The sequence below is a fragment of the Aythya ferina genome (assembly GCF_964211825.1).
Source record: "Aythya ferina genome assembly, chromosome: 1".
Taxonomy (NCBI): domain Eukaryota; kingdom Metazoa; phylum Chordata; class Aves; order Anseriformes; family Anatidae; genus Aythya; species Aythya ferina.
This window is the reverse complement of record NC_140296.1, coordinates 61,975,437-61,991,919: the sequence shown is the minus strand read 5'-3', so window position 1 is coordinate 61,991,919 and position 16,483 is coordinate 61,975,437. Positions and strand designations below refer to the sequence as shown.

At 36.9% G+C, this 16,483-nt stretch overlaps 1 protein-coding gene across 1 annotated transcript in view; it reads right to left on the bottom strand.

Moving 5' to 3' along the window:
* COL4A1 (collagen type IV alpha 1 chain) overlaps positions 1-16,483 on the bottom strand; it is a 127,984-nt gene that overhangs the window by 38,886 nt on the left and 72,615 nt on the right. Inside the window, exons 3-22 of the mRNA XM_084515177.1 lie at positions 16,209-16,298; positions 16,075-16,119; positions 14,441-14,485; positions 14,278-14,340; positions 14,125-14,178; positions 13,949-13,975; positions 12,940-13,023; positions 12,763-12,825; positions 11,702-11,737; positions 11,135-11,176; positions 9,451-9,540; positions 8,823-8,858; positions 8,625-8,684; positions 7,262-7,306; positions 7,003-7,056; positions 6,468-6,509; positions 5,488-5,581; positions 4,795-4,830; positions 3,088-3,252; positions 395-490 (exon numbers count right to left, since the gene is read on the bottom strand). Coding sequence (XP_084371303.1) covers positions 395-490; positions 3,088-3,252; positions 4,795-4,830; positions 5,488-5,581; positions 6,468-6,509; positions 7,003-7,056; positions 7,262-7,306; positions 8,625-8,684; positions 8,823-8,858; positions 9,451-9,540; positions 11,135-11,176; positions 11,702-11,737; positions 12,763-12,825; positions 12,940-13,023; positions 13,949-13,975; positions 14,125-14,178; positions 14,278-14,340; positions 14,441-14,485; positions 16,075-16,119; positions 16,209-16,298 — 1,267 coding nt within the window. The remainder of the gene's footprint in view (positions 1-394; positions 491-3,087; positions 3,253-4,794; positions 4,831-5,487; positions 5,582-6,467; positions 6,510-7,002; positions 7,057-7,261; positions 7,307-8,624; positions 8,685-8,822; positions 8,859-9,450; positions 9,541-11,134; positions 11,177-11,701; positions 11,738-12,762; positions 12,826-12,939; positions 13,024-13,948; positions 13,976-14,124; positions 14,179-14,277; positions 14,341-14,440; positions 14,486-16,074; positions 16,120-16,208; positions 16,299-16,483) is intronic.

The window sequence follows — 16,483 nt, the reverse complement described above, 5'->3', positions numbered from 1 at the left end:
CCAAATCATCTTCCCATTTAATTCTTCATCCCAGAATCCTTATCTTAAATTGCCATGAACAGTTCAATTTATACTTAATTAGTCTATACTCAAGTCTTTTTTAATTCTCAGATACTTTTTTGGCCCTGAAATCACCCATCTTTTATCACTTACCAGCAATGCCTAAGAGAAGTGAAATGTAAGTAAAGTCTGTGTCACACAACTCAATACACAGTATCCTTCTTTTATTCACCAGAGACTCAAGAAACATCTTGCACATCCATGAACTGTTAGCGTAACTAATATTAAGTACCAATTCTCTGGATCCAGTTAACTGGCTCAGTACCTCCACATATCCAAGCCCCAGGGTACAAAGCAATGGAAGCAACCACACTTTCATTTTAAATATTATTACCTTTCTCTCCCATCTCTCCTGGAAATCCATGTTGCCCTGGAGGTCCAGGTATACCTGGTGCACCAGGTTGCCCCTGTTGGCATTGATCAATTCCATCTGCAATTGAAATGCAAGAGAGCTATTGTCTGGCAAATGCAAGTTTCTATCACAGGGATGCATTTATGAATGTCCTAGCTGAATTTATCTGAGAGTAGTGGTACATGAGGATAGTCTTTCATTTTTCTATTTATTTTTTTTAATCTGAAAAAAAAAAAAACACCTGGGATTCTGCATTCTGATTCCAGATATGTTGCTTAAGAAACCCCCAGAATTACAGAAAAAGAGATGACTCTGCTATAACGAGTTTACAAACAGCTTTCACACAAAACATATTATTATTGTATGTAGATATTTTTATGTCGAGTTTTTTGTACCTAGCCTGGAGTTCTTGGAAACTTCCTAGGTCAAAAGCAGCTTGTTAAAATATGTTTAACTTCTTCACACCAATAAAGCTTTCTGAAAACAAGAAACTACAGGTAGTAGGAACTGAAATAGCTAACGAATAAGAATACCCAGCAAACTTAATGTAGGAATACAAATTGTGCTTGTTCTGTTTGATATTATGGCTCCAACCTAATCATTTTGGCCAAAGTCAATAGTCAAAATATTTATGTGAAGTTTGGCAAACAACAGTTAAACATGAAGGGATTCTTTTTTCCTCCGATTTTATATCTGAAGAAAGCTAAAGAAGGGTCTGGGGAAGGCGTAGTGAAAGAAACATGAAACATTTTTATTTATTAAAAACCACGGATTTGCTCTTATTGCTCTTATTACTTTAAGGGGCAGGGTGAGATTTCACTATTTAATTACCTGTTCTAAGTGTTGAATTTTATACTGATTCATTAGCAAACAATTTTGGTTTAGGAATTCCATAGAGAATAATGTTCCTTTTAACAGGAATCATCTATTTCATATTTAATCTTTAAAAAGGTTAAGAAAATCACAGCTATGGAAAAACACTAGAGCTTTTAAATTTTCAGCAAAATCTATAGGACAAAACAGAAAGGAAACATTGCCTGCATATGGTATATATGACACCTGCACATACTATTTAAAGTTTTACTCTACTCCAGTCATCTCTAAACATTTTGAAATCTGCTAAAGAAATGTAAGTAAAACAGCACTTTTCCTCTCACTGACTGTGTACGTAAAACAAACCAGTCATTTTTATATTAAGGTTTATAGCCCAACAAAATGGGTAAGGCAAGTTAATTTTAAGCATTTACCTAGAACTGTAGAGCAAAAGCAGAACACTGCTTTTTATATTTCTTATTTTTCTTTTATGCTTTTAGTATTTCCCTTGTTATTTTTACATCATTGTCCTTTAGTTAAAAAACAACATCAAGCCAGCTCAATTTACAGTTATGCAATATAAAGTTCAAATGAACACTGTGAGGGACCAAAAAAAAAGCAGTATGATTAAATATTAAAGTTTCATGTTGAGCAAATTAGTTTGCAACTATTACTTGAAGGTATAGATGGCCTAGGGTTCACAAAAAGTATGCATGACAAATACAGTAACAGAATCATAAAATACAGTATTAGGAATAAACTGCAGACATCTTTATCTAATAATTACTTAATGTCTCTGGGTAACAACTAACCCTAAAATACATGCCTCTTTATTTATATTACATATTTGATGCTGTCTGATATGTACTGTCCAAAATGGAGTGTTAGTGTAATGTCTAGTTTAGTTGAATCACAGAATATCCCGAGTTGGAAGAGACACACAGGGATCACTGAATCCAACTCCTGGCTCCACACAAGACCACCCAAAAATCAAATCCTATGTCTGAGAGCACTGAACAAATACTCCTTGGACTCCATCAGGCTCGGTGCTGCGACCACTGCCCTGGGCAGCCTGTCCCAGTGCCTGACCACCCTCTGGGTGCAGACCCTTTCCCTAACCCCCAGCCTGACCCTCCCCTGTCCCAGCTCCATGCCGTTCCCTCGGGTTCTGTCGCTGTCCCCAGAGAGCAGAGCTCAGCGCCTGCCCCTCCGCTCCCCTCGTGAGGGAGCTGCAGGCCACCATGTGGCCTCCCCTCAGCCTGCTCTGCGCTGAACAAACCAAACGACCTCAGCCACTCTGCTTACATCTTGCCCTCTAGACCCTTCACCATCTTTTTAACCCTCCTTTTGGAGGCTCTCTAATAGTTTCATGTCTTTCTTCTACAGTGGCGGTCAAAACTGTACATAGTACTCAATGTTAGCCCACAATTCAGAGCAGAGTGGGCCAACCCCTTCTCTCAACCAGCTAGCAATTCTGTCCCTGATGCACCCCAGGGTACAGTTCACCCTTTTGGCTGCCAGGGCACGCTGTTCACTCATATTCAACTTGCCATCAACCAAAACCCTCAGATCCCTTTCTATGGGGCTCTCATCCCCTAGTCTGTATATCTTTTGTGTTATATATATTGGTGCTGAAGACTTGTAAATTGCGATATTGGACAGCTATCTTTTATGGTATGAATAGTATTAGCATCTTTTTTTTTTTTTCACTTTATTCATTAACAGGTAAGATACATTTCTTCCAAGATGTAAATGCATCCTAATTATAGCTTTTATAATCTTGTCTCCTTTTTCTTTTTCAAGTGCATGCAATGTGCATTATTGAGACTTCATTGTGCAAAGCAGCCAAGTGCTTTACTTACCTGTTACTCCTGGAGGACCTGGAGGGCCAGGGAGCCCAGGAGGGCCTGGGTAGCCGTCTCTTCCAGGGGGTCCAGGTAAAGGGAATCCAGGAGAACCCTTTTCACCTTTTTCACCTCTCTGTCCAGGGACACCAGGTGATCCTACTCTGTCTGGAATTGGTCGACCTTTGGACAGAATAAAACATACATGATAGTAACATTATCAACACATTAGCTTACAATAAGTTTTGGAGAGAAATTGGAAAATGCTAGTGCAAAATAAAGAGGAACTGTATTTTTACTATTGGTGACTTACAAAATTCAGGGCATATTTTCACTACAGCTCAGAATAACTCACTTCCATTCAGTCCCCGAGCAAACACTGGGAAAAGTAACTTTCTGAGTTATTTTTTGAACCAATTTTTGCTGGCTAAGAAAAAATGGTGACAAAGGAGTTCATGTAGCTATTACACTTAGAAGCCATTATGCTCTTCTCATAATAAGCCAAATCTTAAACACACCTGGAAATGAACAGCATCTGTAAGAACTTCAGTAAATTAGTATTCAATGATGCTAGCAGATTTTCAGGAATGCTAAACCCCAAACTGTTTGTAGGAATAATAAGTAAACAGCAGCCAATAAAGGCAGAGAGTTAAACAACTAGGAAAAAAATTACTCAAGATCTCCTTTTAGCTATTTGCAGTCACACAGGTCTTCCTACTTCAATGACTTATTTTAATTAACAATTAATCATGAGATTTGACTGCTAAACCATTTTGAGCCATCTGCAACATTGTAGTGAAGATATTTAAGTCACACATATCTCAATTTCTGTAGGGTAATAACAGACAAAGAGCCACCATTCTTCTTCTATGTCATACGGAATTCTTTAGAGATTACTACTGCCTGCAGTATATAGTATCTCCTCCCTAAACTGTGAAAAAATTCCTGGCAACTATCTGACTTTGGTTCACAATAATTTCATACATAGCAACTGTCAAGATGGAAAATATGAGCAAAGGAGATTATGGTAGTATCACTACTGGATGTGCTGGAGTCACGTTTCTACAGATTATTTGGTTCATTTTTAAAAAGCAAATATTGTGGTTTAGTTCAAACACATACACATGTACATATGCATAACAGTACTGTGGGCACGTATGCAAAGACGTTAGACTATGAAAAAGGCAACATTTGCAGGCAAGAGAAATAACTTTTATTAGATCAAATAACACAGTCAAAAAAAAAAATAGCAGGAAGCCTTCAGGAATGACTTTGTCAATTGACTAATAAATAGTATTTCCTCCAGCAAATCTTGTTTTATTGTTATTTATGCAAATGCATATAAAGCTGAAGAGAAAGCAAACCAGATTATCTGTGCAAGAGTATACATACATAGGTACACACGCATATTCACATTCTACAGCTCCTCATGCCCAATGGAGACATACTCTCTGGACTCTCTCAGATGACGTGTGCACACTAACACTTCTCGATTTAAGCAGTGATCACAGAAGATTTAAGAATTATCAGAGCTCTACACAAAGAGCAAAGCTAGATCACAGCAGAGATTCCAGAAAAGCAATCAACAGGAATGGTCTGAGGTGGAGATTAGATCCTCAGAGAGGCCACTACCTGGGCACCCTGTAAGTCAGGCTGAAAGCAGAGACCACCTCTCAGGATTCTCCACCCAAGAAGAACAAAGGAAAAAAGTGAACAAAATCATACCTGGAGTTCCTGGGATTCCTTGTAATCCAGGAAAACCTTTAAAAAGAGAGGTTTTCAATTAGGCAATCAAGTCAGCAATGCTATTATCATGAATGCAATTCTATCACATATTAAGTACACATTATAAGCAAGTATTCTCTGTATCAAAAGTTAAATAACTCATAGATATCTGCAAACAATACACTTAGTGAAAAGTCCCTGTGGTGTGCCATCTTCTCCATTGGACTTTCTTCAACAGGGAAATGTCTGTAATGGGGAAATTGAGAATGCTCTCTATAGGAATTTCCTGTCTACTGAGGAATTTTGCAAATAACACAAGTCCATTTAAAGAATTAAAATTTAGCTATTGACTTTTTTTGAGGCATCTCTTCAAGATTCTCTGCACTATTACCCACTTTGTAATTGTATTCACTTCTTTATTAAAAAATCTCATTGTATTTTTCAACCTCCATAAACCCAGGCCCCATTTTATTATTTTCCAAACTATTAATGAAATGCTGTCTTATTAATGATGAGAAGAAGTGTTGACTAAAACTATGAAAAAATGTAATAATTTGAAAGCAATTACATGAAAAACTGGAACATTCCACAGTTACATAGAGCTGCTGAGCCCACAGACAGTGGGATTTTAATTTCCTTTAGCAAGAAAATGAAAAGCACAACTCAGTCATAAAGACAATAGAGAATACATACCTTTTTCACCTTTTTGACCTTTTTGTCCAGGCAAACCTGAAACTCCAGGGTCTCCCTTTTCACCAAAAGCATCCATTGGTCCAGTATCTATAACCTGAATCGTAGGACAAAGATGAGGAAACTAGAAACACACAACTGTGCTTTAGTAGTTTGTATGTCATCCATCCCAACCTGATGGCACAGAAGCCACTTTGTTTTGTGTTAACAGCTTTGAGCAGTTTTGGTCATACTGGCAATCTCATTGACAGGTACCAATTGCTGTGAGAGTGTTGTAGCTGCTGAGGAATTACCAGAGAAAATAAGGATTTCATATTCTACCAAAACTCCTTCATATCAGTCATATGCTTAAGTGGAAAACTTGATAGCACCTTTCTGAATGAAGATGATGTAAAGAAACCTCAGTATGTTCTAAGCACTGATCCATTGGGTTTGTGTTACCTTTCATCTTAAAATACTCCACTCCAGTGATTTCTACTGTTGATCTGAGTTTGACATAGAAGATACTAACATTTACAATACAATATTCAAGAAGTACACACCTTTTTTCAAAACAAATGAGCAGATGTTGGGAATTTTTTCAGTTGCTGGGAAAGCAGCACCATCAAAGATATGTCTGCTGCTAACTAGTCCCATTTTTTATTTGAAGTGTTAAAAAATTTATAGACTACAATGCTGACAGATGTATTCTTTTGAACTCTCTCTTAGTGTGTACTGATTAACAATGCCTAATAGTTCCATTCTCAAAAACATTCAAAATTCATATTCTTTGAAAGCTCCTTTCCCAAATTTCTAACATACTTCAGAAATAAGGCTTTTGTTTCCATTAAGAAAAACTGAGGACATAACTGATTTGAACAAGATCAGAATATGCATAATCTCTCTCTCTCTTTTTTTTTTTCTTTATGTTTGAGTGCTTTGACTTTCTCAAAATTTTTATCTTCATTTAAATTTAAAATAAAACAAGAATTTGTTTTACTTACTCTTCCTGGAGGACCTTGAGGACCTTGATCACCTTTTTCACCCTAAAGGAAAATACAAGTTATGCTTTAAATCCAGATCAGATGTTCTTCACAAAATAATAATAATAATAATAATAACAATAATAGTTTCTTTAGCAAATGAACTCTTTGACACAGATTCACACGAAATCCAAATGCTAAGCACCTGGAATATCATACTAAACAATAATTTGTTAGCAGGTGGAGCTGTACTGCTTTCCACTGCATAAAGACAAACAGGGATTTTTAGAAAAGTACATTTCTTGGCTGAGCAAAGAGATTGTGAAAATAAAGGCTGTGTTAAACAATTCATATAGGAGAACTAAATCAGGGGTACCTAAGCATGTTGACTTTGACTTTTTGTAGTCTCTGAGTGATGACTTTACAATGTAGCAACATAGCAATTTTCATTTAACACTGCTTTACATACATGTGATGTTTCAATACACACATATGAACTGGCCATACGAGCTCATAGCTCCTCACTCTGTAGTGACAAGCACAGGCTCTGACTCACCTTAGCACCAGGTTCCCCAGGCCGTCCCGGAATCCCAAACCCTCCAGGCAAACCCTGAACGTAGAAGACAGTGACACCAAAAAAGACAAACATAGTTGCACATTAGCTCTGACAGCATCCAAGTTTTAAATTAAACTCAACAAGCACAATAATTTTAAATAAATAATTTGGAAGGCTAGAAAATGTCAACCACTTATAATACACAGACAACTCTTTGGTTTTGAATGTAAGAAATAGTATAATTCAGTGAAATACATACAGGTTGTCCTTTTGGTCCTGGCTCGCCATCTTTTCCAGGCTTTCCCTGTAAAACAGCAAGTTCCACTCTGCTTAAGCAGATGGTCACTGGTACACAATTTCTAAATATGATGGGTGAACTACTAGAACAAAATAATCACTACTGTAATGCATTCATTAAGAGTGCCAAAACAGCTGACGGTGTAGAGGGTAAAAAACAAGCAAACTGTGACTGCCTGGTGCTTATACTACTCAACATACTATAAATTATATCCTATCCCACCTAGATTTCTGCATTCAGCACTGGGACCCCCAGCACAAGAAGGACATGAAAAAGATCCACCAGACCAAGGAGGTCAGGAGAATCTTTTTATGTTCTCTCTGATTGGAATTAGCCATATGGTAGTCAAACAATTCCATAAAACTACGATATCAGATCTTAGTATTGACTAATCTTTTGTGCCTTTTCTTAATTTCAGAAGTAGCTGTGATTTCCTTGAAGAGCAATAGTTATATTTAAAAGATCTTTGAAGCTTTGTTCAAAGAACTCTGCAGAACCCGAAAGATTTATTTTTGAACAATGCAAAGATGCTTCCCCAGCCGGCTCCAGGCCAACATTTACCCATCCTTCCAGCTTTCAAACCCTCATTTACTGTAGGAGTAAAAACATATATCTGATAGCAGGGATACTTCCGTCATGCACCTTTACTGATGGGTTGACAGAACACTCAGCCTTGAAGTATAGTAGGAAATAAGGAGGAAGATCTCTTTCAGACTGCAATACAATTCAATGCCTATAGCTGTGCTTGGTCATTTTCTAATGGTTTATGATGACCCACAATTTGAGAAACTGTAGATATATTTTCATGTAGAAACTGCTTTTGCTTACCAGCTCAGCTGTGAAAGATACAGCATGGCTCACAGAAATTGTATGGATGAGACTATGATATAGGTCAAACTAGGCAAACGCAACAGACATTGTGGCCTTATGGTCAGGCTAGAAACCAGCAAGTTAACTTTTATCAGTCATCTAATTTTTTTTGCTCCATTCCTGAGTATCTGAAACAAATTCAACACTTGGCTAAAGTCATTTATATAGTGTGATTTGCTTTGCTTTGCTTTTCCTTCTGTTTTGGAATGACCTTACCTTGCTTCAGTTGGTAGTCAATGGGAGTCTTGCCTCTGCCTTCAGCACTGCAGCCACTGTCTTTAGTTACGTGAAAGCATGTTACCTATTAACTTAACTGGACGTTATCACTATCTTGCCTTGTAAACCTGCCCTTGTTGTTTGATATATACCAAATTTAATGTTTCACTAATAGTTACTAAGTTTAATTAGTTTAGGGATGAAATGCAATGACTGTAATCACATTATTGATACTTACCTGTGGACCAGGCGCCCCAGGTTCACCCTTTTCTCCTCTGAAAGCTGAGCCTGGCAATCCCTGGAAGGCAAATACATACCAGATTAATAATACTGCCATATTCAAAAGTAAATTTGCTTTTAGGTATAAAGATATTCAGGGCCATCATTAGATTCTTCAGTATTTTTATTGTAATAAAAAAAATCTACAAATACTTACTGGGGTTCCCTGTTCTCCCTTTTGACCTTGTTCACCCTAATGAAATTATAAAAAAAAGGTAGATTAGTAAGGAAAATTTTACCCATAATTCATTTAGGCTGTAAATCATTTACTTCTTCATATCAGACATAGCACGTTTAATACTGTTCTCCACTTCAAGAACTATGCCTAATAGTATGACATGCAAAAAGAGGTTAGACAAAACACAAAACATGAATCCATTAAGCTAATTTTTATGCTACTATATATTGCTTAGAGGGTTTAATTCAATAACTGAAAATTAATGATAATTCATTAACACTCATACTCCATGGATGTGATTCTGTAAATGAAAAGTCCAGTGTAAGCTACTTAATTCAAATTTTTATAAAATTTAGGATTTACAATGTTTATCAATTCTGCTTCTTCAGAAAGTCTTCTGCTATTTGTGTTACTTCTGTATGCAATTGTTTATACATTTGTCATCATATTTTTCAGAGAAACTTCCAGAAAGACAATCAAAATGTATTACATAAAGCCAAACAGTTTTGAATAGTTGGCTGTGGATGACTCATTATTTTCTTCTTCCTCTTTTACCGTTAGTTCTAACGACTACATTGTATTGAAGGTTGATCATTTAAGGTCTCACCTTTTCTCCCTTTATGACTTCGCTTCCTTTTTCTTTCGCGTGTGGTGAAGGTCCTGGTGGCCCTGGGGGACCACGGACTCCTTGTTCTCCCTGTCAACACCAAATCCGGGACAGACCATTGAAAACATTACTGAGACCAACTTCAATAAAACAAGTGTGGATCATATTTTTTCATTGTGTGTGCATCCACAACAGAGTAAAAACCATATATGCTTATATAATGCAATATGACTATCTTTCATGGTAAAACACCTCCAAAGAGGATTGATGCATTTCTGCCAGAAAATAACACATATCAATACTATTTATTTTTTGCTAAAGATAAGCCTAAGGTGTCCAGGAAATCTCCACATACTTAGTTCTATTATCAAAATTTTTCAAGCAATTCTATGATAAAAAGTTAATCTCAGTGATGTACCACGTCATGAAAAATCCTATCCAGTAGGAATAGTATGCTTAAAAAAAAAAAAAAAAAAAAAAGCCTATGTAATGATTTACTTATACTCCCACAGGTCTCTGCCAATGACATACATAAGAAGCTTTTGGAGAAGGGCTCAGACACATTAGCAGTTTACCCAATAACCTATGACTCCAAGCATTTCTTGCCTCCTGAAAATGCAACATAGAGCACTTTATGCATCTTTTTATGATGCATTACCTCTCACCTGATGCTGGCTAAGGGAATAAATGAGATCAGTCACCAAAGGTAATACATGGTAACTCAGCAATGCATCAATGCTGAAACAGTCATGCAGCAGGCAGGAAATCAGTCATCACAGCAAAATCAACAAACAAGGCAAAAATAAGAAAGGTCATTTGCTTGGTACTACTGCAGCAAAGGGCTAGGAGTTGGACAGCATGAAGTCTCACGCTGCACTCTGGGACATTGACCATATTTATGAACAAGCTGGCAGCATTGGCAACTAAGAAAATAACTGCATCACCAGTTGCAGTCACACAGCACCAGCAAGGCTGCAGCTCTCTTCCACTTTAGCAGGTACTGCAGCACAACAGAAGCCCATGTAGAAGGCAAAAGGGTTGATAGAGATGGATCAGTGTTGACACTGTATGTGTTTTGGGCAATTTACTTTGGACTAACCACACTCTCTTCCAACAGGTTCAGCCCTCAGCACTGACTGTAGCATGCTCCTGAAGAACAGCTTCATGTTTAGTTTCATGCTAAAGGAAACCAGATTGCACTCTCTCAAAAATGCTCCTAGTTGAGCCAAAACACAGGGGACAACCGCAAGATCTGACTCAAAATCACACCCTCTATTCATTCTAAAGCAGTGGTACAGACAGGACCTCAAGAGCCCTATCTCAACTAATTCCGACAATTTCAGACAGCATATATCAGAACGAAATTGTTTTCAAATTAATCTCAGGATGAGTCCTAATATGCAGAGTAAATGTTTCCAGATCTCCCTACGATAAACTAAGGCAGTTGGTACTAGTCACAGCTAGAAAACAGGATAACAGTTACAGATAAAAATCTGTAACTGTTTAGGACTTCTGTTCATTTAGCTATGAGTTACAGATTTGATTAACTCAAGTTGCCTAAAACTTACAATGCCTTTGAGCTGATTTTCTTCACAGATTAGTTCCAGAAGTTTATTTAGTTAAAACAAATTGTCTCAAGAATATTTTATGGAAGTTGTTCTCTAATTCTTCAGAAGAGACTTACCTTTTCACCTTTTGGACCCTGAAAGCCCAAACCCATGTAGCCCTGAAAATAAAAATTAAACATAGTAAATTTTCATCAGCAGTAAACATGTGCATACATACACACATATAGAAATATTTTGTACATGGCTAAAGTAAAGAGAGTATGAAAGACAAGATAGGTCTTTTAAATGCACATATTAAATAAACAAATAAATCATGTCCTAAACCTCCAGTTGTCACAGCAATTTGTGAAATATATATATATATAATTAAATTTATTGCATAATTTTAGTGTCATCATGCTCTTTTTTCAACATTTTACTGTTAAATTTTGGCATTTTAAAATGAGTCCCAATAATCACAGAATGTTGTAATTATTACTGACTTGATCAACTGAGGCAACAGATCTAATTAAAAATAAAATAAATAAATGAAAAAATAAAAAGCTTTCTCTGTGATGCCTCATCAACTTATCCCCAGATTGCAAGAAAACCCACTCCTTTAGGACTATTAGTTTCCAAATTTGGGGGGTAACTGATGTGCCAAATAACTAAACAAACAGATAATCTTTATAATAAAGTCTTACCTTCTCGCCTGGAGGTCCTGGTGGCCCTGGGGGACCCTACAAGACAGTACATTTCAGCAGACATATATAAAGTATGCTAGGATGAATAATTCCTTATTCTATAATGAGATCAAAAATGCAAATCTCTCCATTAAACCAAGATCTAAAGTATTTTTCTTCTACTGTCCGTAGCTCCCAACTTAGCCTAAATAATAAAATAAACAGAACCTGTCAAAGATCTTTCATCAGAGCTTGCTTTACAGTTAAGAGTGCTGGATCTAATCAGCATGTAGACAGGAGACAGTCACAGAAAATCTGTGGTACTGCACTGCAAAATAACTTCACTAATGACTTTTTTTTCCACAGTTTTGTGCACTACTAACTACATAAATAGACAGTGATAAACATTAATCCTCACCTTTCTTTCATTAAACTTGTTCTTTTTTACATCAACAAGTGCAAGTGCTGACTAAACTGTATGACCATTTTCCTTTAGACCACTTTCAGTTTTCTTCAGAAGGAAAACAGATGCTCACTTAATAGCCAGAAACACTGAGTGGACTTTCGTCAGATGGAAGTAACTGATCCCTATGAACATTACCCGCATCCAGCACAGGAAGAGAAGACATTAGATATCTATTAGATCTGACAACATTTCAGATAGTTAAAATGACTTCAGCATTAGGAATAATATGAATTTGATGCTGTCCTGCTTTCCACAGTGCTTCTTACTCAACTGTCCATAATAATAATCTTAGCATACATTTTGATTTAGATCTGGCTGCTAGGTCTGTAGTTTATGTTCTATAGATTAAGTGCGGGAAGACAGAAAAGGAGGATTAAGTATATTACAACCCCTTTCCCACAAATAAAATCCTCCAAATCCTCCAAGAAGATGACTCTAGGAGCAGTGCTATTGAATAGCTATGTACCTATGCAATCCTACCATGACAGAATCTAGGAGACTAAATACACAGCCTGAAACCACAGGTTGTCTTTCCTAAATCCTAACACCTTGTAGGACTTTCCTGTAGGTGAAGTGCAAATCACCATTACATGTGATTCCATCACAGGAAACTTACTGGTTCGCCTGGAAGCCCTGGTGGCCCCATTGGTCCCTGAAACCCCGCAGTTCCAGGTGGACCCTATAAAAAAAAAAGAAAAGGCATAATTAAAAAGTGATATGTATTTGGCAATTTCATGATATTTATATAATTTTAATTGAAACTCTCTGGTATTCAAACATCATTTAAACTTACAGGTAGTCCAGGTTGGCCAGGAACGCCTTTATCACCTTTTAGCACACTAGAAGGAAAAAGACCAATCACTTCACCTGGATCTCCCTATAACAAAAAATAAAATAAAATAAAATAAAAACAATAGTACTTTAATATCCATTCAAACACATTCAAAAATGTTAAGGTAAGAAGAAAGTTAGAGCTATGTAAAATCTGGAATCATTTGGAAAGTTCCCTTTTAAGAGTCACCTCACTTAACATCTAAGAGATTCCAGTACCAAATCATCATTCATACTCTTATTCTCTGCACTGTAATGTGTAATCAGAAAGATTTTCCCACCAATCTATCACTACTACAGCATTAGTAGACAATGAGAACGTCTGGCCTGGCTATTAATGGAATTGGTAACTTTGCAGTCTCTTCTCCAGAATGAGATCTTAGTCTTAAAACTAATTTTGAAATCAAAGCTCTCCTTTTTCTTTAAAAAATAGATACACTTTGTCTTTCTTATTTTGGAAAACTATTCCAATTGTTACCTGCTTCTTTATGCCTCTTTTTCTGATAGCAAAAGATCCTGTTTTTTTCCTGCATTTTTGTACAACATTGCTATAACTTGAGGGGTGACTTTCTTCCACAAACATTCTCTATGTTAAACTACTTTGAAAAATGAAATGCCAGTATGAAAACAAATGTTGGAAACATAAAACCTATCTAAATCTTTATGCACAACTTTGTGGCCACCACAATACTTATGCAAAGTTAATGATATGTACTATTTTTTCTATTGTGCTTCATAAAATACTTACACTTTAAAGACCTGCATGGAACAACACAAACGTTTAATTGTTATGAACTGGATGTTGTTCCACTGCTTTTATTTAGAAGGACTGCAGAGCAGAGTAGAAAGTGAAGCACATCAGTACAGTTTTTTAGTACTTAACAAAGGACTGCTAGTCTTAGAGGGCGTAGAGCTCATTCTAATTCTTTTCATTAGAAACAGGGTATGATCACATCTAGAGCAAAATGTACCTTCATTCCAGGAGGTCCTGGGGGTCCCTGTGGAAAAAGACATATTTGATGTTATTTTTCCTCAGTATTGCATATTTTACATTTTATAATCTATATAATGCCGTATAATTATATCTAAATTTCAAGAATCGGAGTTGAAACAAGTGAAGTGAATGAAGCATGAAGAATCTACTTACTATGCTCCCAGTCAGTCCTGGTAACCCTGGGGGACCTACTGGACCTCTTTCACCCTAAGGAGAACAGAGAAATTGGTTTTGTTTAGGGAACACTTTTGAAGGATGTTTTTATTCCAACACAGAGATGATGTTATAAACATATGTAAATGTCACCTTTGTTCCATTACATCCTGGAATGCCAGGTGGACCAGGAGGGCCATCTTGTCCAGGAATGCCCTACATAAAAAGGAAGTAAAGAAATTAGCAATCCAGGTCAGACATCACCTGATGTTCGCTTTTGACATTCTTTGTAAAAATACATATACTTCACACGTACAGGAAGGCCTGGGTTTCCTGGAAATCCTGATGGTCCTGGTGGGCCCTGCAATTGACAAAAACATATTGAACTTGGGAAACTGAAATGACAAAACCACAAAACAACAATGACAAGCTGCATGTCTGGTCTCCTTTCCAGTGGGGACAGTAAAAATCAGAGTAAAACTTTCTTTTAAACTCTCTTGGGAAAATAGCCCTAATCTCCAAACCTCCCAACCACAGCATTTTAGCAATTGGTGGCTGAAAGCACTTTTTTATATTTCTGTAATTTTTAAGCAGCAATATGCATTTTATTCAACTGAAACTGCATCGGAACCTTACACAGGCATAATGAAGGAATGCAGAGTTTCTGTCTTCTCACAACCATGGTTCACAATGTGAAATTTACTGTAGACACCTCTTCATAGCAGAGGAGGATGCTAAGTCACTGTAAAGATGCTTTTTCATCTTTCATCAGCCACATCAGTTTGTCAATTTCATTTTTATCATCCAAAAAAAAAACAAACAAAAAACAACTGACTTGAAATAACTCTCTCTCCCTGAATAGCTTTCCAGTGTAATGAATCAGGAGTTTGACTTGGCACTTCATTTTCATCCTACCAGTTTATTTATTGTGGAACAGAAAAGATGTATGAGATTCCAGAAGCTCAGATAGCATATTTGCATCTTCCAAAACTTTACCATTGCAAAAGTACAGTCTACGTGCACTGCAAACCATGAATGGATTTGCCAGGAGGTGCTAATTTATGTTAACATACAGGATACCATGAACCTCATGGACTGAAATGAGGATTTCTTGATCTATCAGAATACCTCTCTATAATATTCTAGACACTGTGATTGATTTTGTAAATTCTGTGTGCTGCAGGCAAATGGAGAACAAACTGACACAGCATTTTGAAAATCTATGGACAAGAGGGCACAGTTTAAAATGTATCATTGCTCATCAAGTCATTCAAATTCTCTTTCATCAGTACATTACAACATGTGAAAATGCTCAGAATGAGCTTGGCATCTGACAAAACACAAGAAGACACAGCCCTGGCTACTATAATATACTAATTGTGTTTTGTAAGTACCACATTAAACAGAAATTACTACAGGAAGGCGTGTTTAGGGCCTCCCTTAAAACTGAAGAAGTCGGGGGATGAAAGCCCCAGCTTTAATTTGTCTCTACACCCTGTGTAAATTTTTACATATACATGCTTGTGAGTGTGTCAGCATCTCTGCTGGAGCACTTCAAGGAGGTTACATGGTTCACATTCTATTGGAATGAAGCCTCTTGGTAGGTCAGAAGGCTCTCAAAGGAATATTAAAACCAGAGTTGTTGATGCAGTGATAAGTAATGGGGGAAAATGCAAATGGGCAAAATCACTGACTGCACAATGCAGAAAGAACTTCAAAGGCAAGAGCAAAAATCTTGAATTATTGTGCAGCACAAGGGGATGCAGTTGATTAACGCAAAGAAGAGAATAACCCCATCATCCACTTGAAGGCAGCTAGGAAGAGTGAAAGACATATAAACATGAACAGACATATAAACATGAAAGACATATAAAGACATGAAAACATGAAAGACATATAAACATGAAAGACATACAAACATAAACTACAAAAATGTAAGTTAGAACTCACTCTTGTTCCTTTTGTTCCTGGCAGTCCTGGTTCTCCAGTATCACCCTGTAAAGGAAAAGAGATAGCTTTGTCTTTCCTAGGGACAACAATTTAGGGAAATCTGAGTGTTTTAAATATTAAAGCTTAATTCCTACCTTAAGCCCTGGTGGCCCAGGAGGACCTTCAGGTCCTTGCATTCCAGGAAACCCAATCACACCCTGTAGACCCGGCAAGCCTCTTTCTCCCTGTGGAAAGAAGAATAGGCATTAGCAACAACACCACTGAAAATAGTAAGAAGTTAAATGTGACAACCAACATTTCATTCTAGTCTTTGAAAGGAGGATTATTATAAACAAAGAAATATTTTTGTTTGATGACAAGTTGGCACAAGGTGATTGTGGCATGACAGAAAAGCACTATTCATAGCATG